Genomic DNA, 23,331 nt, shown 5'->3' with positions numbered 1-23,331 from the left:
GTAGATATTCCCCAATAATAATAATTGTGGTTATCCCAGGCAGCAGTGGTGGTTTTCCTCTTTATACTTTTCTGAATTTCTTGCAATGAGTTTGTATAATCAGGGGGGTAAAAAAAAGCTATTTCAAACGCACCAGATTACCTGTGGGTAAAGTTATCTAAGATTAACTTATTATCAAAATCGAACATCTAAATGGCCATCTTAATTTGTGCCCAGATTCTTTTTCATAATTTGTCTAAACTCATTTCTTCTGCTGTTGCCCAGAACAAGGTCTTATTTTTGGAAAAGTTTATACTCCAGATAGAGCTGGAAGCAAGTGTTTCTACCAAGGGCAGGGTACTAATGTCTCCTGGTTGGGGGCCATTCCCTAAGCACTCTGTGGTAGCTCAGATGACAACTCCCAAGAGCCCTTGCTGCTCACATTCAGTTCCTGCAGCAATCTGGGGAATTGATTATGCTAATGCCTATTCTCTAGGACTTTTCAAAAATCTTTATTTTTAAATGAACTCATTTTACTTTGTTCTTAGAGCATGATCTATGGTTCTCAGTGTGGCCTGTGGGCCATTCGTGGTCCATAAGAATCCTTTGGGTGGTCTTTTGAATTAACACTAAGATATGCATGTCTAGCTTTCTGGCTTTGGTCTGAAGTTAAAATTGAAATGTCATTGAATACAATCCAGATATGACCTCACTGGTCCCTCATCCAGTACAGGGCTATTCATCATCTCAGCAATTGTTTTGCAAGGGCAAGTGGGACTAGGTGGATTTGAAGATGCAGAAGGACTCTTGCTCTAAGGGCTCTAAGGACAGAAACATCATTCTGTGAACACACTACGACCCAGATGCTCCTTACAGGAAACTGATATGACCAACCAAAACATTCAAATTGGCCAGAAGAAGGAAGAGCTCTGAGAAGGAAGCACAGAGCACCCGTCAAATCTGAAAAACTGTCAAAGGGTAATGAATTCTCCCCAAAGCTTTCAGGATCCACATTAATTTGGCAACTCAAACTGTGAGCATCATCTAACGACCCCAGAGATGAAGACTGCCAAATGTTTACTGCCAAACTAAAAGAAGAAAATTAAAAGTCTTCTGCTTAACTACAGTGGTGTGTTCGGCTACATTTTTAGAAGAGTGCGGTGGAATGAGAGCTCTGCTAACATGGACTGAGGCACAGAGGTTTGCTGCTGCTTCCTCCCATGAAGCCCAGGTCTGCGGCCATAAGCCAATTCACACAATTTATGTTTCAGCCTAAATCAGAAACATCACCGCAAAGGAAAGAGAAATTCAGACACAAATCATATCAATATGGTTTTATTGGATAGTTCAACCATCAGGAAAACAGCCTACTTTTTCCCTACAATCTAATGAAAAGCTTGTAACTCCCATTCCCTAAGTGATAACTCATTAAGAAACGAATCTCAGAAATCCTGGAGCACCTGTCTTCGAGATAGGTCACCAGACACAGACAGTGGAATGGTCCCAGGAGCAGATGTTTCAGTCCCTGAATTCCTTGCCTTTTGTGCAGGCAGAGGAGGAAAGCTTTCAGTGGAATCTCAGGTGACGAGGAAGGAAGGGGAGCCAACAGCCAAGGGAAAGTTACATTTTTGTTAGTGAATTGGAGGCGTAGCCAGGGAGAGAGTGGCTGTACCCACCCAGAGTGGACAAGCACAGAGCAGAATGGTTTCTCAACCTTCCAGCTCAGTGACACAGGGCAAGTTGCTTAATTTCCATTTGACCCTCAGTCTCCTCACCTGAAAATGGGGGTGCCTACCTCGTAGGGATGTTCTGATAGTCAAATGAGTCAAAACGTAAAATGAAGAATCTAGGAATACTGCCTAACACATAGTAAGCTCTCCATAAATGTTTGCTAACATTATTACCTGGAAATCTTCAAGATTTGAAACAAAAGAGAAAATAAAACCCACTCTCAGATGGGGATGGTGCAGTTGAATTCTGAAGGCTACTTTGAGCTTGAGGGGACCATGGAAACAGGCAGACTGCAGACAGCCAGGCTAATAATAACGGCCCTAACAGCTTTCTGGGTACCTCCTGCAGAGGGTAATCTAAAAATCTCAGAGTGATGAATGTCTCACATACAAAAGTAGGATGTAGAAGAGGACAAGGGATAACAAATTTTCCGGGTCTCCAGAATGGCAGACCAGCGCTGAGTGGCCACCACAATGGGCTTTACATCCCAGACTTCAGTCTTGACAGGTTCAGTTCATTTATTCACACACCCTTATTAAGGGCCACTGTCATGTAGTTGGTGATTTTCACCCTCTGGGAGGTTATAGTCAAAAATAATTTAAAATAATTTTTAAAAAATGTAGTCCATCAGTCAATAGTATTTAATAAGTGACCTCTGTTTGCCACACATTTCACCAGGTGCCTCAGGATGTTATGCAGGTGAAGAGAATCTGCGTCTGCATTTGGAACAAAGAGGATAAGCATCAGAGAGTGAGACCATAAGGAGATTGGGGGGGGTGCGGGGAGGGGGGCAATATAGTTTTGTAAACACATAAAATCATGCACTGAATCCTGTCCTGTCAGAATTCAATGCTGACAAATTGCCACCATTACATATTTTATGCTATAACTGACCTGTGTGCCAATTTAAGGACGTGGCAATAGCAATTTCAATAATTCCCGCAACTTTAGGAAAGTATTACTACCCAAATGTCTTCTGAACACTTTGGAAGCACAATGTGTCCTATTTATTGTTCTTTATAGGAAAAATATATTTTAATCAAAAAATTAATTGAACAGTAGATAAGCATATCATCATGCTCACATAAACTGATATAATATCCACATTTCTGATGTTTCTTGAAAAAAGAAAAAGGAAAGTATTATGGGAGTTAAAACTTTGAAAGAATTGTGAGAAAATAAACGCACATTATAGACACTGGGAATACTTTGGAACTGGCGAAAGAAAGGTTCTTAATGATTATCTTCAGAGTAGAGCAGGAAGGGAGTCATGGATTTAAATCCAGGTGGACAGAAATTAATTATCCCCCCTAAAAAAGTCGGATAACATAAAAGACAGAATCTACAGCCAATTTATAACATGACAGAAACCAAAACCAACACAAGAAAAATTGCCTACATATTTCTTCCTAGCCTAGGACTCTGATTTCACTTATATTCCACAAGGGAATTAGAGAAAAGAAGGTTTTGTTTTGTTCTGTGTTCTTGGTAACTAGCCTAAAGTCTTATGAATTTTTGTATAATCTCAATAGCATCACAGGAAAAATCCCTCAGCAACTAATGAACACTATTTGTTCTCTTTTAATTCTGATTTACACCCCTAGTCCAATATGATTGTGCTAGTTCTGGTTTTCTGCTAAAGGTAAAAAATAAAATTACTTTTAGGTCATTTGATTCATTCTATGCCTTTCTTTTTACTTTTTTTATAAAGTTTTTTTTTTTTGATGTGGACCGTTTTTAAAGTCTTTATTGAATTTGTTACAATATTGCTTCTGTTTTATGGGGGTTTTTTGTTTGTTTGTTTTTTTGGCTACGAGGCATGTGGGATTCTTAGCTCCCCAACCAGGGATCGGACCCACACCCCCTGCATTGGAAGGCAAAGTCTTCACCACTGGACTGCCAGGGAGGTCCCCATTCTATGCCTTTCAATAGATTAAACCTGACATTGTAACAGCCCGAGATGTTCTTTTTGTACTCAAGTGAGTAATGTTGCCTTCCCCTTCCTCCCTCCACACTTCTTGTTTCCTTGCTTCTCTCCTTCCTTCTCTCTTTTCTTTCTTAAATACAGTAGATAAAGTACTGAACTTATTACTTAGACTTTGGCCATCACCGTTGCTCAGATGGAGCAGCAGCTGTACGTTGATAAAGCATTTTCCATCTAGGGGGGTCATAAGTTCCCAGGCAAGGGAAGCTCATCAACCCCCAACACTGACAAGACAGTCCCTCTGTAATGTGTTTAAGGTAGCAGTCAGTCCCTGCTGGCATGAGGAGAAACCCTTCTGACTAGAGAGCTAAGGTCCCCTGCCCTAATTGGAATGATTTCCTGATTCATTTATACAAAGAAAATATGCATTACTGGGAGATAAAGCAAAAAGAAGTACTCTTTCAGATCACCCCAGTCTCATGTGACTCCCCACAAATCATCTCAACAGAGAGGAAGAGAGAAGTTGGCAGATCTCAGCATATTAACAGCAAACAACAAATTAAGAATTATGTACTTTAATCTTCAACATTCATAATTGCACAAAGTATCACAGATCGCTTAGATAATACATGTCAGTTAATCTAACGAAGAAACTAGTAAAGTAGAACATTCAAAGCAATACCTTGAGCATGTAAAAACTGCAAGTGACATTTAACACACAAAGTGCAGAACCAGAACAGGTCTTTGAGGAGTAGTTATTTAAAATCCTTACCAACAGGCAAAGTGCTATGGAGAAACACACATAAATATAGTCAACCTGCCAGATCTCTCAACTAAATGCACTGCAATTCTAATAGGTTCAGCTATACTGACTTTGCACATATACATAGTAGTTTCTAACACTCTAGTGTTGTGTGGTGATGGGAATGCAGAAGAGGAACAAAGGGGGACTACCATTTACTTTCAAAATAGAATTGAGTGGGGAAATCTAAACTCCTGACTAGTCGACTTGAAAATGGCATAACCAGAACTTCGTCACAGAGAAAAAAATTTTTTTTTCTTAAAAATGCATATGTGTCCAAAATGGCTGAAAATCTTGTCCATGCTAGGGGAAAGTTGAGTGTGGAAAAATTTGCATTTTAAAAAATCTATGCTGTAAAGAAAATAAAAAGCCAGAGCATTCTGGCATTAGCAAAAGGCTGAACTTAGTTCTCAGGCAATAAATTTATGGGGAAACATGACAGGCTCCTCATTAAAGCTATGTGTACGTTGGCTGAATTTTATACAAGATTCTTGAATCTTGTGGAAAATTGGGCACGGCTTGACATCTGAACAATGTCCCTGGTTTGTTTGATTTCTAAAGCATCGGAAAATGTTGCACTTTGGAAATCAAGTAGAGAAGAATAAACACACTAAAACAGAACTGGGCTGAATGTGAAGGTTATTTTTCCATATGTCTCTAAGATATTTATTACCTTTATTTCTCCTACAAACACAGCCCCCCATGCTGGAAATACTGTGATACTTTCTTTTTTTTGGTGGTGAGAAAAATAGTCCTGTTAAGACAAATCTTACCCAGCAGCAATAACCACCTAAGGATAGGCAATTTTCAGCTGGGTTTTCACAAGCTGGTTGCCATGACAAAGAGCACAATTTATTCCTTAGTCCCTTATCACAGCTACAGATCACAGACCATAAAAATTAACAAGGCTCTTTTTCCTTTTCCTGATGATTTCAGAGTTCCTCATCCTTACCTGAGGTCTTTTGTTCACCCAATTAAATGGAATGAATGTCAGTCATCTAGCAATTCAATTAATGCTGATTCAAAATTCTGGCCCAAACAAGAATCTATAATCAAAACCTCCTAATCACAGCTCAGTCATGAGAATGAGAAGTAAGCAGGGAATTGCACTAATTACTCAATTAGACTAATACTGTATTTTTAAGCAAGGGTTTAAAGGGTTGTCAGCTCTGACAAAGGACTGTGGAGTTGTCCTCACCTTGTGTGCCGGCAGTGGCCCAACCAAAGCCAATGTTTTCAAGTGGCCATAATTTCTACCCATCTAAGATGGATGGGCCTGAGCTGGGTAATGGGAGTTTACAACTAATAAACCAACCGCAAATGAGGGACGGCTCCAGGGGGCTTCAGTGGCTCTCAACCCGGCCCTGAACAGTGGGCAGGACTTGCCCGTGAAGGCAGCTGAGCACACAGCATCACCTGTGCTGGTTCCAGGAAAACATCTAGTGAGGAGAGCGTTGAGCACATGTGAGAGCTACTGCTAAATCTTAACTGAGTGATGCTCACAGGTACCGGCTTCCAAACTGAAGACGGAGCCTGCATCGGGTGCTGGGCAAAGAGCTCCTCAGCCAGCGGGTCCACAGCTGGTGGGGGCTGAAAGCTGCGAATCGTCTGCACCCCCAGGGACAGCTTCTCAGGCTGCAAAGCCTACCAAGAGAGCCTTCATGAGACCAAGAAGAGTGAGTGAAAAAGAACTGGCTGGGAAGGACACACCAGATAATGCCTGAAGTATTTACAAAACAATGCAGGATATAGACCAAAACAAACTGGACCTTATTAAAAAAAAAAAATCAGACTTTTTTCCTACTCAGTTTCAGAGATTTAAATATTCTGTAAACAACAGGGAGGACACTAGAGCCTGTCATGCCTCTGGTTTTTGTAAAAATCCTTCCCGGGTTGGATGTGGGAGAGGAGCTGGAGACAGGAAGAGGAAAGGGGGCCTGACACACGTTGAGGTCTTTCCTCTGCAGCACCTTCTTAAAAGGACCAACTTGGGAACTGCTCAGGGGTTCCGAAAGGAGAGAAAACATTTATTTGACTAAGACAAAGTCTTTACTTCCAGGGTTTGCCTTGCAGGTGGCCACTGCCCAGTGAGCGGGGGTTCTGGTGGCCGGCAGGGCCCCCGGCAGGCAGGTTCTGACCGCTGCGGGCGCCTGGAACCTTGGAGTCTCTTCCAGAAGCATTACCTTGGCTCAGCCGGCCTGAAGGGAGCAAGAAAGCAGGGAGCAGAGCTGCAAAAATGATTCCAGGGACAACCTGCCAAGTTCACTTTTAAACTAATGAAGTCTTATGCTACAAACCACTTTTAAGCTAATGAAGTCCTATTCAGCATCTACTTTAGGCTAAAACCTACTCTTCATCCTTGAGATCAATTAGAAGGTGGGGAAGGGGGTAGGGATGAAGGGAAACCCAGATAGCTTTTCTTTCCTTCCTCTCCATTATCCCAATCAACCTCGTCTGTCCTTCATTCCTTCTCAGTAGAGAAGGGTACAGGAATGGTTAGAGGAAAAAGAGAAAGCAGTGTGCCAAAGGAAAGGCCAGAAGTAGTTTAAAGGTACCCAGAAGCAGCAGAAGGAAGCAAAGCTTTCTGAGAAGGAATGTGAAAGCCTCAGCTTAGCCTCTCAACTCTGCCTGAGATGCACACTTTATTTGACTGATACCCTCTCTTCTCTTTCTATGTCTGTGTGCAATGCCTAATTCTTACCATAATCTGGGATCACCTCCACTCACCTCCCCTCTCCTCACATAGCACCTGCACCTTCCCCTTCTCCTGCAAATATTTGAAGAATCTGAATATAAGGATCAAGCTTCTCATATGATGAGGTTGATGTTCAAAGCTGCAAACCTCAAGTTCTACAGAAAACATTATTTCTAAAGGTCAAAATATCTTACTAGTACTGTCTGCAGGACCCTGGTCCTCTTCCAGGTAATATTCTATCTTCTTTAGGTCTTCTGGGGTAAATCTCCATTTATTCTCAGCTGCTGGGGGCGGCACTTTCGGGCCAGATCGTTTCCGGGCAGAAGCAGGCGGAAGGGTCTGCTGGCAAGATGCTGGCAGGGAACCCGTAATCAGTCCTTCTGGGAATTTCTGAGCTAAGACTTTTAGACCTAGGTGTGGAAGATCATCAGAAAAAGCCGTGTTAGCACGGTGAGGCCAAGACAAGCTGGAAAGGAGCCCACATGTCTCCTCAACACAAGGACAGGAAATCTTTCTTAACTGCTTCACCATTAAGTAAATTACACCAGAAAATGTCAGTTGTTATATGGGATTCTGAGAATTCCACCAGAAATCGTTTAGCTCAGGTCTTCAGCATTAAGGCTTTCTTACAGGGCCATAAAGTAACATCATTATTTCAGGAATTAAAAACATGTGCTGATGGAGCTAACGGAAGTTTCAGTATCCTGACTCCTTTCTGCCAGCATGGTTGTCTCTCTTTCCAGAATACTAAGTTCTGAGCTCTGGGAGGGAAAAGGCGATAGGGGTGGAGTTGAAGGAGTGTGAGCCCAAGTATTCGCCTTTTATGTCCTAAGCAGAACACAGCCCCTCACCTCCGGAAAGCATGAAGAGGTTCTCAAATCCCCGCTCGCACATGGTGGTAGCTGCCTGGCTGGCCAGCCTCTCATCGTCGTCATACAGAATGATGATCTTGCCATGGGCATTTTTCTAAGAAGCAGATGAGTTAAGGTTCGACCACACTGAGCTAATGCTCCTAGACTATACAGAAACCCCTGAGGAAGAAGAGCTGTCAAGGTTTACCTCTCTGAGTTCAAGGAGCATCAGATGACCCCTCTTCAAGGGGTACAGGACTTTTTCCTGTCGTGGAAACCACACAAGCTGGTATCCTTTTCTTCTATGAACTAGTATCACCATGTCCAAGACGGCACTAGTTACACACTGTACACTCTTTGGCTCTTTCATCTGTACAATCCTGGAGAGTAAGTATTACAGCCTCCATTTTACAGATGAGGAAACAGAAAAACTTTTATGCCCAGTGTGTCCACTGCAGTCTTATTTATAACAGTAAAAAAATGGGAACCACCTAAAAGTCCATTCCTTCAAAGAGGAATGATTTAGTAAATTACAGTAAATCTAAAGATGAGATCTTATACTGCATCACAAATAGAGTTTATAAAGAGCTTGTGTTATTGTGGGGAAATATACTGTAATATGAAGTGGGGAAAAGCAACATACTAAATTATATATACAGTATAATTTTTACTTTGTTAAAAAGACAAAGAAGACAGTCTGGAATAAAATACACAAAAAATGTAGTAAGAGTTTGTTGTTCAATTGTGTGGTTATTAGAGATTTCAATTTTCTTTTTTATATTTTTCAGTATTTAAATTATTTTCTATTTGTATGATTTTTATGAGCAAAAAAATTAAAATTTCAAGAAGCAAAAAAAATTAAAATAGAAGGAAAAAAATTCACTCCTTACATTTTACTTGGGAAAACTTTCTGGGGAAAACAGTCTTAGGATTGACTCTCAGCGGATCATAACCTTTAACCTAATGTTTTTTGTCCTACTGCAGGATGGCTTGGAAGCATTCTCAGCAACTGCTAAGGATCGAAATTCTAAAATATGCGAAGTAAACTAATTAATATCAAAGGTCCTTCATAGGGTTTTCTTACTAGGAGCATGATTCATGGTAAGTTTGAGTCTTCAGTCTATATACCATCCAACTCCTTAAAATGCAACAAAGGATACATATTCAAGAATATCATTTGAATAAGGGTTCATTGTTCTAGACAGAGTTGCAATTGGGTAACTGTAAGCTGCAAAGAGAAGAAAAAGCTTAGGAAGTTTGTAGCTCTCGGTACAACTTGGCCCCAATTCTCAGCTGGTTTAAAGTCTAAGAGTTAAAAGAAACATATTTTCAAAATCAACTAGCTATAAACCTAAATACTTTTGTGAAAGAAAAGAAACAGGACACTGTGAACAAATAAGAAGTGTCACTTCACTGTTTCTGACATTTAGCACTGGGCCCCTGAGCCCCCTGAGAGAGTCACCAGCCTCTCTCAGAGCATGTGGTAGAGCCAACTTACAGGTTCCCAGAACACATCTGGCTAACATAGGGTTTCCCCAACTGCTGACCACAGGCTGTGGTTTGAGCCTGCCTGGGCTCAGTACCAGGCTGTGTTCTCAGGAGTGAGACACTGTAAGGCCTTCTCTCTCTTACCTCCAACAATGTGGCACTGCTGGTAAGAATCTCTGTCTCTCACATCTAGCAGCAGGAAGGGGCAGTCGGGATAAGGTTTGTCTTTGGTACTGGGCTCTACTTTCTTCACAAGCCCTTTGTCTAGATCCAGTTCCCCAACGCCACTGATGACGCTGCAAGTGAAAAAGTAGGTCAGTAGACACTAGTCAGGGATTGGTGGCCTAAAGGTCAAATGCGTTTCTTCAGAATGGCGAGAGGGTGCTCAATGTCTCTTCAAAAGACACTTCAAAGAAAAAGGAAAATGGATGTGGTGTCTCAGTTCCGCCTCTGAATGCAAGATCCTACGGATGGATTCCTGTTCTCTCACCCTGGACCCGAAGGAGGGGATCCACTGTCCATACTAACCTTCAGAGAATGCACGTTAGGTCATTAGCACGCAGAGGGGGTAGAAACTGTAGGCAAGCTGCCTCCAGAAGCAAAGGCAGCATTCAGAGAAAGAAAGAGGCAGATACTCCAATGGAATTTTGATGAGTGTGAGAAAGCAGAACAAAAGAGGAAAGAATACGGTTGATAGGGCAGGAAAACTGAGGGCATTTCTATGTATATCATATGTAACATAAAGTAACAATAGTGTTTTCATATATTTCATATACTTATACAGTGACTCATCCAGTATGGATTTTGAACCTTAATGTTTTCAGTAGTTATCTGTAGTCACTTCCATTTTATAGGTTACAGTGTTGAGGCTGAAGAGGCTTTTAGATTTGGCGGCATTCATATAATGAGACAGTGGAAAAGCTAGGATTAAAACGAGGGAGGTCTGTTTCTGATCTGTTTCTGAGGTCATAAAATCACTGAAATTGGTCGCCAGGTTAATATAGGCAAAACGTGGCAAAGACATGAATCAGAGAAAAAAGGATAGGTATTATGATCAAAGTGGCGAGTAGTGAAATATCTGTATTGGGATAAGAAGATGATCACTCTTCCAGGCAAATATGAAGACACACATGCCAAACCACAGATTAGTCTAGCAATAGTTCTTCTCCCATCACAGCAAGTCAAATTCTGCCTTTAAATCCAATGATCACTACAACTATATGCCCTATAGTGCATATTTTGTTGAACCAAAGGAGAAGAAACTCTATTTCATGTGAAATTACGTGCTCAGTGGAAGCCTTGTTGGTCTATCTTGTTTTGAATGCAATTTTAGAGTCCTTGCACAGAAGTAGTTATAAAAATAATAATAGTGCAATCGACAATAGCAATTCTTTCTCTAGTAGAACTAGCTTCTCTAGTAGAACTGTTTTACCAGTAGAAGGGATGGATATGTGCAGAAAATCAGCACCGTCTTATAATCAACAGTGAATATCTGTGAAGAAGTGCTGCATCATGAAACTGCCATATGCATTTGAGAGTTGACACCAAGGCTGCTTTCACTCTCCTTTGCGCCTATTTAATATCAGAGCACTATGTGTGGCACTCTATTTTTCTTCTGATTCTAGACAGGGTAATTATAAGCTGCAGCAGACAGAAAAGGAGGGGGGTGGGGTGGAAATCATACTCCCTGAGTCAAAAGATAGTGGTTGTAAAGCTAAGTCCTAATAGCAAACTTGCATATAGGAAGGCTGAGAAGAATGGGGTTGAGGAGTGAAAATTAATGCTCTCCTATCAATAAATTCTTACATTAACTAAGAATGCTGTGACAAGATTCAGGAGGCGGCATTGATATAGAGAGAAAATAGAATGGCTGAGATGAAAATGTGGGACTTCACTACGCCAACCTGTTTCTAAGGTCGTGAAATCGCTGGCATTGGTATCTAGATTAATGAAGGTAAAATGCAGTGAAAACATGAATCTGATGAGAGCACCTCTGAAGAGTTGAGCGGCTGGAGTCCCCGGCTCCCTCACTGTTTATGAACTGGACGGGGCTTGGCGACTGCTCCCCAGGGCTCCCTTTCCCGTTGGTCTTGGCAGTGATTTCAGCATCAGGGCCTGAGGTTGCAGAATCATTGTCTAAAATTTGCAAGTGAATAAATAAATAAATTTAACCTCAGAATCTGTATTTACTTGTTAGGCAGTTCCACTGAAATTAGGTCAAGAAAAGGAACTCATATTACCATTATTAAATTGTTCTAAGAGTTCTAACATATAGGCTCTCAAACTGTAGTCTGTGGACCCCAGGAGCCCCCAAGACCCTTTCAGGGGATCTGAAAGGCGAAAACTATTTTCATAATACTAAGATGTTATTTGTCTTTTTTACCATGTTGATATTTGCACTGATGGTGCAAAAGAAGTGGTGGATAAAACTCCTGGCCCCTTAGCAAGAATCAGGGCAGAGGTACAGAGCTTTATTAGTAGTCATTGTATTTTTCATCAACACGCACACACTCACAGTTAATAAATATGGCAGTCACATTTTTAAAAGTCCCTGATGAAGCAGTAATAATAATTTTATTAAATCTCACCCTTAAGTACACACTTTTTAAATATTCTGTGTGATGAAATGGGGGAATCCACATACAGCAAGTTTGCTACATACCAACGTCCCATTGTTGTCTCAAGGAAAAGTATGTGTGTGATTTGTGCTGCTTTTGCCTTGAACACCACTTTTACTTGGAAGAAAAACTGACAGGAAAACTATGGTTATTTAGACTTGTGCATTTGGCAGCTATTTTCTCAGAAATGATCTAAGTGAATTTCTCATTTCAAGGAAAACAACCGATGGTATTTGTTGCAGTGATTAAATTTTGAACAAAAATCAGAATTTTGGAAACTATTTGCCATCAAGAGCTTGACTTCTTTAACATCTTAATGATTTTTCTGATAAGACACGTGTTGTGGTTAATAAATGTGACTTTTTTGATATTGTGTAATGAAATTTGTCAACATTTGGAAGATCTTCATAACTCAGTGAACCAGTATTTTCCAAATGACCAATGAATGATGTTATAAAATCATGTATGAGTAAAAGATACATTCAGAGTGCAAAAGAGACCAATGGGTTTAATGCAACAGGGTATGAAAAGTTCATTGATATGGTTTCAGATTCCACACTACAACTAAACTTTAAGAAGGTACCAGCTATCAAGTTCTGATGTAGTGTCAAAGAAAAATATCCACAATTATCTGAAAGGGCTATTAAAATATTCTTCCATTTTTCAATTACAGATCTGTGTGAGGCCAGATTTTCTTCATGTACTTTAGCCCAATGAGCAAACTGCAACAGACTGAATGCAGAAGGTATGAGAATCATCTGTCTTCTACTAAATCAGACATTAACAAGACTTATGAAAAAGTGTAAAACAATGTCATTCTCCATATATATTTTTGTTTTGGTAACATAGATATTTTGCATAAAAATATGTTATTTATATTTGTAATGGGTTTAGTATTGTTTCTTAAGGTAAATAGCAAGTATTTTTTAAATTCTTGGTTTAAAATTTTAATACCCTAAATATTAATAGATATAATTCACAAAAACCAAAACTCTTTGAGGTCCTCAGAAATTAAGTGTGGAGGGAGACTGACACCAAAAGGTTTGAGAATTTGCTGTTCTAACCAATATAATAAGAGAAGACATAGAAATAGGAGGCCTAGTTGTTAAAGAGCATATTAAGTTTTAATTTGCGTACAGTATAATACACCTAGAGACTTTAAGAGAATCCTATGAGAATAAGGGAAATAAATATGTTAGATTATAAAAATAATCTAGGTTTTAAGGTTAATTATAAAAATAACCTATTTATAAAATAAATAAGTTAGATTAAAGAAAATATGGACAATCAAAATAATTTTCCTATATACCAATTAGAAAATAACATGAAGAACCTCTCATTTACAGTAACAACTGCAGATACAAAATATACTCTCCTAGAAAATAAACCTATTAAGAAATGTAAAGGCCATATAAAAACTTATAAGTCCTTTATAGGTCTTGTAAAAATTTTACTTGGGGACATTAAAGAAGATCTGAATGAAGAGAGAGTGACATACCTTGCATATTCCTGACTTGGTGACTAAAAGTGAAATGATGTTAATCTCTTCCAAATTTCCAAATTTTTAGCCTTAATACAAATCCCAATGGGCTTAAAAAAAAGCTTAAAAGAATTTTAAAGATGAGAAGAGAAGAAAAAAGATATATGTATGTATATATATAGAGAGAGAGAGAGAGAGAGAGAGAAAAGTAATTTGGAGAACCTGCCTTTTCAAATAGTAACATATACTGAAAAGGTAAATGATCAAAACAATGCACCAGAACAATGGAAAATAACAAAGAACTCAGAAACAAATCCTAGAATATATACAAAAATCTAATGTATGTTAAAGGTAACATCAAAAATCAGTGGGTAAAGGGAGAACTATTAAATAAATGGTGCTGGGATAATCTGTCAACTATCCAAAAAAATCAAATTTAGATAACCCCTTCATATCATATACCAAAATATATAACAGATGGATTGATGTAGGAAAAAACCCAAAGCAACCAAGCAGATGAAAATAGATGAAATATAGGTGAATATCTTATTTTGGATTTTATGAATAGATGAATAGATGAAATGGATGAAAATATAGGTGAATATCTTATTTTGGATTTTATGAATCTAAAGCACTAAACGAAAACACAATATGAAAGGCTAATAGATTTAATCATGTAAAAACTCAAATCTCATATATGTCAAAAAACAACACAAAGAAAATTAAAAGGTCAGTAACAAATTAGGAAAAGTATTTGTGACATATGTAAGTGAGAAAAGGTTAATACACTTTATTAGGAGTTTTAAAACTAGTTCATTAATAGAAAAAAAATCATGTGCACAAGGTAAAAATGCAAACAAGATAAAACTGCTAATATGGAAAGGAAGCCTTCTTTTCACTCCAGACCTGCAGGCCCTCAGGCCTCCACCCCCAAGGGAACTACCTTCAAATACTTGTCTCCTTCCAGAAATGAAACAACTACATATTTTATATATATTTTATTTCCTCTCCTTTTTACATATCTAGGAGGATGCTATTCATACTGCTCTACACTTTGATTTGTTGTTTATTTTGTTATTTATTTATTTATTTTTTACTTAATAATACAGCTTGGGTATTGTTCCAAATCATCAAGTAAAGATTTTTCTCATTCCAAATCATCAAGTAAAGATTTTTCAAGGCTATATTGGTTTCCAATGAATAAAGATATCATAATTATATAAAGATTTTACAAATCAATAAGTAAAAGCTGAACATTCCATTAGAAAAAAAATGGGAAAGGACATATAATGTTCTCAAAAGAAGAAATATGTATGACCAACAAACACAGACATATGCAAAGCTCAATCACACTATCAGAGAAATTCAAAATAAAACTATTAGATACCATTTTTCATCCATCAAATTGGCAAACATTTACAAAAATGAGAATTATTCATCATTGGCTAGGATGGGGAGAAATGGGTCTTCTCATTTGCTCGGTGGGAATGCAAACAAGTAGAACCTTTCTGGAGATAATGTGGAATCAGCACCGAGCATCTTAAAATGGTTCCACCCTTTGACAATCTGCAGCAATTTATCTTCAGGAAATAAATCAGAACCATACAAACATTTATGGGTTTACACTGCAGCATTATCTTATAAAAATGAAAAATTAGAAAAACGTTAATGGCCAACAATGGAGAATAATTAAATATGTGGCATATACAAAGGATAGACATTATATGACAACACAACCTTTACAATTAAGCTTTTGAAGTCTATTTAATGACATAGGAAAGTGTGCATGATAAAATGTTAATTGAAAACAGCATAATACAAAACTATGTACAAAGAGTAGGGATGTGGGTGGGGAAAACAGACCAAAATGTTAATAGGGTTTATTAGTTATTTTAATTTTCTTCTTTATATGTTTTTTACAGTTTTCTAATTTTCTAGAAATATACTTTTAAGTCAGGAAAAAACAATAAACATTATAAAAGGAGTTTTTTTATTCCTTCAAAGTTGGCCAATACGCATACAGATACAATCTGTTCTACAGGCATTCCTGAGTTATTATTCTGTATAGAGTACTAGAAAACCACTAATATTACTCACACCTTATGGTGTCCTAGTTTACAAAAGCCTGCAAATTTATCTCAGAAGAGAAAATTGCATGTGCCCATATGTTCTGGTGTTGCAATCTCAACAATGAATTAAAGGACAAAATCCAGGTACTTATATAACCAGGTTAAAATTGGGAGTACTCGTATGAGGAGACTCAATTATCTCTATTACAAAGAGCCCTTATTTCTCTGCTGTGTTAGAGGCATCTGTCATAGATAAATTCCTGTCTTTTACAGATTCTTTTTATCCTCCCTAACAAAAACAAGCCCAGGGAAATGACAGTCGAGTTGTACAAACCCAGTATTCAGACTTCCTGAGAAACTTGTCTTGAAATCAGAAGTCAAATTCCTGGCCTACATCAACCTTAACAAAACACATTCCCCTTCAATAAACAGCCACACATTGACAGCTGAGGACTTCAGGATAAAATAAAGACCTTCACTCTGTGAATTCTTTTCATGACAGGACACCTAAGAGGTTTTCTTTTCAACTTGGTATTTAAGAAAGTAAATCTGGCGCCTATCTATCTTTCTAGTCTTATCTCCTACCCCCGCACCTACCCCTCCCTCAGACCACAGCCAGACTGGATTATGAGATTCCCCAAACACGCTTGGACTTCTTCTCTGTGCCTTTGTTCAGGCTGCTCCTCAGCCTGAGACAGCCTCACCCTTAACTTGCACCTGTTGAGATTCTACCCCTAAAGGGGGCAGAGGCCCAGTTCAAAAGCCTGGAAGAAGCCTACCTCAGTTTCCTAGCTGGAAAATACAGAGCTCTCACAGCACCCTGCATCTCTCGAAAGGCACATTCCAAGACCCCATAAGGATGCAATAAAGGCAGTGAGAAGACACTGGCTGCTACCAGAGACATGCAGATTTGTATCCTATGTCCATTCCTTCTTGGCTGTTCACTTTGAGCAAGAAGTTTAACCTCTGAGGCTTGGGCTTCTCATCTGTACAGTGTACCTTCCTTCTAGAGTTTTTGAGAAGATTAAATAAGAAAACTCATGTGAAGTACCTAGCAATATATATTCATCAAACGATGGTTTCCTTCTAGTCCTCCGTGAATTTCTGTCATGTTAGTAATTCTGTGTTTCTGTTATCATTTTCCTCACCCAATACACATACATATGTGCAGTGCACACTCGGGGCTACAAACTCCACGTAAGCAGAGCTGTGTTTTATTCATCTTTGTAGTCTCATAGCACCTAATTCTGTGACCTGTACTTATATAGAAGGCACTAAAAGTATTTGTTGAAAAAAAGTAATTAGTATATTAAACACGTTTAAAACATTTAAGACTACAAATGTTACAGCCAGAAAACCAGATGGCTTTTTTAAATAAATAAGAATTAGCAAAGCACCAGATAGCATTTCTCAGAGAGTAACAATCTAATTACAAATAGATACATCAAAGTCCCTGTGAACACAATAGCACAAATGGTCAATTTGTTATTTTCCCCATATCCTCAATTCTCATTACCTTCTAGCCTTTTAATCTCCTCAGCTGTCACTTCCAGTGTTTGATCAGATAGGGAAGCAACTTGGATGACCTGATAGAAAAAAGAATGAAATGTGTAGAAGTGTGTATGTTTGTTTGTCTTTAAACAGAGGCAATTCTGTTTTTAACAAAAGATGAGGAAATATCAAACATCAAAGATCTCCTGTTTTGGGGCTTTCCTGGTGGTGCAGTGGTTGAGAATCTGCCTGCTAATGCAGGAGACACAGGTTCAAGCCCTGGTCTGGGAAAATCCCACATGCCGCGGAGCAACTAGGCCCGTGCGCCACAACTACTGAGCCTGCACATCTGGAGCCTGTGCTCCACAACAAGAGAGGCCACGACAGTGAAAGGCCTGCGCACCGCAATGAAGAGTGGCCCCCACTTGCCACAACTAGAGAAAGCCCTTGCACAGAGATGAAGACCCAACACAGCCATAAATAAATAAATTTAAAAATAAAAAATAAAAAAATAAAGGCAGAAAAAAAATTTAAAAAAAAAGATCTCCTGTTTTAAGAAAGTGTCAGTGTCCCCAACTGGAGACTAAATCTCAGGTCTTCTTACTTTGGGGGTGGTAATTACACTGCAGATGATCATTCCAGAAGAAAAGATTTCTTTAAAATATTACACAATAAACTTAAAAGACCAAAAGGATAATTTTGGACTCGAAACATAAGTAAGAGTTTAAAACTGCATTCATACATAGTCTAGTCCCAACATAACATGCTATTTCTTGAAAATGCAATACTTAAAATAACAGCATTGTATCGGAAATTCTTCATGCAATGAAGAAATAAATGTAATTATGAATATATTGATTACAATGTTGTATACCCAACATACAGTTTTTAAAGTACTTTTGCCTGGGGGGAAGTGATAAATTAGGAGATTGGGAGTAACATATACATGCCACTATATATAAAATAGATAACTAACAAGGACCTACTGTATAGCACAGAGAACTCTAACCAATACTCTGTAATAACCTATAATGGGAAAAGAATCTGAAAAAGAATGGAGATATATATATATATATATATATATATATATATATATACATACATATAAATAAAACTGATTCACTGTGCTGTACACCTGAAACTAACACAACATTGTAAATCAACTATACTCCAATAAAAAATTTTTTTTAAATGTTTGGTAGAATTCAAATTAAAAAAATAATAAATCGCTTTTCACGACTTAGCTCATAAGACCCAACATCCACCTTAAGTTACATCACTGGAACCCCTGTTTGGGGGTCAGAGAGACACTTTGTCCATAATTTTCAAATGAAAGAAGAAAGCGACTTTCCTAAAGTAACAAAATGGACCATGGCAGAAAGACTTGGAAAAAGAACCCAGTCATAGATGGGAGATCACCTGCTTTCCACAGAGAAAAATGTCCAAGCAATAAAGAATCCAGAGTTGTAGATTCTCAATATTAAGATAAATGGGCAAGGAAAAATAAAACCTAAACTACAAATTTGATGATTAAAAAGGAGAATGTACATTTTACTTTACAAAATTCTTATCAAAGAAAAAAGAAAATTAAATACCAATTAGTCCTCTCATAGGTGAAATATAAAGAATCAGAAGAAAACCCTCTGCAAACATTACCTAGAGTTGAATTTAGAAATACTCACATAAAGCAGCACAAATTAGAAAGTCTTTACTCCATTGGAAGATCATTAAACTTACCAGCTGGGCAAAAGTTGTAACTTTTAGTCTCTTAAAAAGCTCATCTTTTTTGTATCTATAATCTGAAAAGCAGAACAGGACAAATATTTTTTCCAGGCTTCTTTTGCTTTCTTAGAGATATTAATTCTTTCTAGTCATCAAGTTATATGGTATATTTTTCAAGTTATTTACATGTTTTATATCATTTGATCCTCATGATATCCTCAGAATTAAGCATGGCAGGTATTATATCACCTTTTCATTTATTCCTTTGCTTTGGCCAGTAAGAAGCCTCAAGCTGAATTTATAAGCCACCTTTTTGGATCTAATGATTTTACCCCTCCCCTTTATTTGTGTACCATTTTCCTTACTATGCTGTCTCTACTTTGACCATATTGTATTGCATGCATTTTTGTAAGCCCTTTAAATCCTTTTCAGAATAAGCAGGGAATAAACATCTGCATTTTACAAATGAGGACAGAGACCCAGAGAAGCTGAGTTGCCCTAGGTCAAGAGCTGGTAAGACATTTACTATTCTATCTCTGCCCTGAAAAGAGTACAATTCTATTCCTGAGGTTACAAACTATGCTAGAGACACAGGCCAACCCTTTTTTTTTTTCCTGGAGTACAATGCTGGGCACAAACCTGTAACTGGTTCTGATAATCTCTTATATCAATTTTCCCTCAACTCCACTTCAATAAAAATCAACCTATTCAGTTTTGAATATGAAAAAGTTCTGGAGATCTATTGTACAACAAAGTAAATATACTTAACACTACTGAACTGTACACTGAAAAAGGTTACGATGGTAAATTTTCTTATGTGGGTATTTTTTAACCACAATTTAAAAAAAGAAAAATCAACTGAAAACATCAATATTTACTCAGTGCTATCTTTACAATTCTGAGACATAACTCAATGGGGGTACTTTTGCATTTGTTTGTGTTAATAATTCTTCATATCATATTAAACAGTTTTAAAAAATTTAGCCAATCTCACTTTATTATTTGTCCCATAGAGGCATATTAAAAGTTGGCTTCCCTAAACTTTTCTGAAGATGACTTGCCAATTCTGAAGAGTTTTCAGCGTTGAACTCCTGCCTACCCTTTCCCTTCACTCCTCTTCTAGGTTTATATATTGGTGTCCTTGACTCCTTAAATACTGCCTCATTATTTCAGAATTACTAAAGGTTAGCTGGATAATTACTATGGCCTTCACTGTCTCATAAACCAAGACTCCTAGCAACAAAGGAAAGGATTAAAGGTACTTAAGATTATTTACCTGGTGATACTAATCATTTCCATGAATTTTCCAAAAAACCAGCACAGACCAAATAGTTATTTTGGAGGATAATGTTAGCTTGGTTTACCAACTAGCTTGCGACTCAGAGTCGGGAAATGATATTACCTTAAAAACAGGCCTTCTGTAAATATATCAAGACTCTTTCATATGGGAATTAAAGCTTCTCTGTTCTAAAATGTCCTAAAGATAGCAATTTGGCTAAAAATTGACCTTTCTTCCAGAAAATTCTTAAAACAGCTTCTTCTAGATACAAGATGCAAAAGAGCTTCTAAAACCCACCAGGCAGACCCGAATAAGCTGAGCAGAAGCTTTAAAAAGTGCAAGTGAACGATTATAGTATTTCTCTCAATTGCCACCAACTTGCCCACCAAAAGTCATTTACGTAAAGCAAAATGGCAATAAATCAGCCAATGAAAACAGTCAACAGCTTTCAAAGTAGTTTGCACTGTGGCATTTATCCACTGATATTCTTTTGGTATAGTAACATAGTTTGAAATACTTCTCCAATTCTTCACATTCTAAGTATAAAAGGTACACATTAAAATCCCCTTTAAATAGAAATCACCTTAAACGAGAAAACAGGCGCTGCTATTTTCTAACGATCATAGTTTCTAGCATCCTCTCATAAGCACTAGAAATCCCAATGCACATTTGAGCCTGAACTCTACATACCTGGTTCTGGTTTAGAAGGACAGCCATCATTAGGACTTTCTGACATTATTACTCAGAGATAAAAGATCAAGCTAGACGTTTTACAGTAAGTTTTAAATTTTATAAAAAGGATAACTTGGAAAGCTCTGACAGTCTGTCCTTGCAAGGGCGAACAGAGCTTTAAGAATGGAGCTTCTGCTACTATAGCTTCTCCCAAACTCTGTGATGGAGACAAAAAATCCTAGTTTCAGATATGTTATCAAGTTTTGCTTCTCTGGTAAGTCTGGAATCTAAGTGTGTCTCTCTCGAGTTACTGGAAGGACAGAGACCTAACTATCTAGGATGTTTCACACTGGGCCCAACTAGTGTCATCTAACCACTAGAAGCCAAGAATGGGCTTTGTGAATGTTCAATAGACACAGTGTGTCTATTTTCCCCAGGCAGAATTGAAAGAATATTCAGATTACAAAGGAATTCTGCGTTTTCAGGGTTCTGTTAAAACACATTATTAGCAAAGGGAAGTTGGGCTCACAGTGGAAGACAAATCAAAGGAAGTAACAGCACAAGGTTTGTGATTTCACAGAAAGACATGGCATCTAAGGTAATCCGAGAAAAGTGACAGGTTTAGGGTGTCACGAAACAAGGCAATATTCTCCTCCCTTCTGACCCAAAAGAACACCTACAACAGAAGATGGGAAAAGAGAAGGAAATATCTTCCAAAATATAGATCCCAAACCAGAATCTGAAGTAATTCTAGTCAGGGAATCAGCACAAAGCGTGTAAAAGGTGAGAGGAACCTGCTGTCTTACTAAAAGGAAGCCCACAACTTCTAAAGAAGGAAGGTGAAGTAAGCATTTTCAAGGACTCTAATCCACAGGTATTTCTTTTGGGAGATAAGCTCCATTTAAAGTTTAGACATTAAAGAAACCACATTGTGCTTTTAAGAACTGTTTTAAAAAGGGTTTCAGCAATCTGGGTGGAATGGGACAATTTTTATGGGACAAATTTTGGTGTGGACAGGTGAGCCTACACTCAGCTACAAATGCTTAGGAGGTGAAAGAGGCTACAAACCAAGACAGAAGCAGGCCAGTTGAATTTTGCTTGCCGTGGATGAATTAAGGACGACAACAATGAAGTTTAGGTGAGTAAACAAGATTTTTTTCCATAGTTTAAAATTTTAATATACACTTAAAATATATATACTTAAAGTGGAATATTTTACAGATATATAACATTTTAAATATATAGCATAAAATGTTTAAAATATAAAATATATAAGAAAAGGATACTGCGACATCACACACTAAAAAACAAATGTCTATAGCATCAGTCCTTGTAGTTGAACATGGCAAATAACAGAGTCAGCAAGAAGCTGCTCCTGAGTCCAGATCTATTGTCTGGGGTTTCTCAATACTGCAGCAATTCAAAAGGAACAGGAACATTATCATTTAAATTAAAAGGTCTGCTGTGTAACAACAAAAGTTCTGGTGAATTTTGGATTTGTAATATTCTCTTCCCAGAAGATGTATATTACCAGAGCCAAGTCCTGAACTGCTATCAATCAGAGTACCTCTTCACTGCCATTAGCTCAATACTGCCCTAGCACTGGGTTCTCCTACTGAAGCTATGGACAAATCCATCTTAGAAAATAGATGTTCCTACTTCTCTAATTCTAGCCTTGATGTGTACATTTTACATCTGTTTTGGACACAGATTGAAAAATTATGATTTTGTGTGAGGGCAGTGCACTCAATGACTAGAAGCATATCTTTGCCGAAGATTAGTTTTTTTAAAAGGATGTGCATGAAATATGATTTTTAATTAAAAGAAAGCCAACTGCAATGAATTTATAATGTATAACACCACTTTAAGAATAAGCTCTTTCTTTCTTACACCGCTAAGTCTTTCATGAATACTGTCGAATTTATACTCAAAAGAATGTTATGATATAAGTTATTATTACTCCTATCTCAGGTATAGAGAAAATAATAAAATAGGAAAGATTAAGTACCTTGAATCAAGGTCATAAAGACTGCAGTACAATGAAACTAGAAATTTGGGTTCTCAGTTCTTCACTAGAGGTTATTTCACATTCCAACATTAATATCTCCTATGGGATCTAAGTCAGGTAGAACTCAGACTCAAAGACTACAATCTTAGCAGCTGACCAGAATGGCACACAGTGTTTCCCACATCCTTCTAGGCACCTGCCGCACTCACCTGACTCCCATAGCTCTGTGTGTGTGTCAGCTGTAGAGTGTGGTTAGGCTTGTTAATAACCAACTTGTAGAGCAACTACAGGGTTCCATTATCCCAAACCATCAGTAGTGTTACTCACTTTTTTTGATCTCTTCTAGCTTCTCAATGTATTTAGTCATACTGCTACCTAAAAAGAGAAGGAGGATTTTAGCTATGCTTTTCCTGGAAGAAAATGAGTAACACTGTGAAAACAGAATGGAGTACAAGTATTCCCTAAGCCTTCCCATTCTGCTTTTACAGAATTACAGTAGACAAATGGATCAGACATAGTAAA

General features: G+C 37.9%; 1 protein-coding gene across 3 annotated transcripts in view; it reads right to left on the bottom strand.

Moving 5' to 3' along the window:
- Positions 1-1,323: 1,323 nt before the first annotated feature.
- The window catches only part of CEP41 (centrosomal protein 41), a 48,715-nt gene continuing 26,707 nt past the window's right edge, over positions 1,324-23,331 (bottom strand). The window contains exons 3-12 of one of the 3 annotated variants that reach the window (XR_450551.2): positions 23,137-23,184; positions 18,866-18,927; positions 17,154-17,223; positions 11,462-11,606; positions 9,615-9,766; positions 9,143-9,210; positions 7,983-8,097; positions 7,326-7,541; positions 4,317-6,634; positions 2,370-2,426 (exon numbers count right to left, since the gene is read on the bottom strand). Coding sequence is in view for 2 of the 3 variants with exons in the window: in XM_007177153.2 (XP_007177215.1) it covers positions 6,486-6,634; positions 7,326-7,541; positions 7,983-8,097; positions 9,143-9,210; positions 9,615-9,766; positions 11,462-11,606; positions 17,154-17,223; positions 18,866-18,927; positions 23,137-23,184 (1,025 nt within the window). In the remaining variant the exon portion in view is untranslated. Of the gene's footprint in view, positions 2,427-2,463; positions 6,635-7,325; positions 7,542-7,982; positions 8,098-9,142; positions 9,211-9,614; positions 9,767-11,461; positions 11,607-17,153; positions 17,224-18,865; positions 18,928-23,136; positions 23,185-23,331 lie in introns of those variants that run through there. The other 2 variants (XM_007177154.2, XM_007177153.2) reach the window with 2 other exon arrangements.

This window comes from Balaenoptera acutorostrata, chromosome 7 (genome assembly GCF_949987535.1).
Source record: "Balaenoptera acutorostrata chromosome 7, mBalAcu1.1, whole genome shotgun sequence".
In the NCBI taxonomy this organism is placed as follows: domain Eukaryota; kingdom Metazoa; phylum Chordata; class Mammalia; order Artiodactyla; family Balaenopteridae; genus Balaenoptera; species Balaenoptera acutorostrata.
This window is presented reverse-complemented; position numbering and strand designations above follow the sequence as displayed.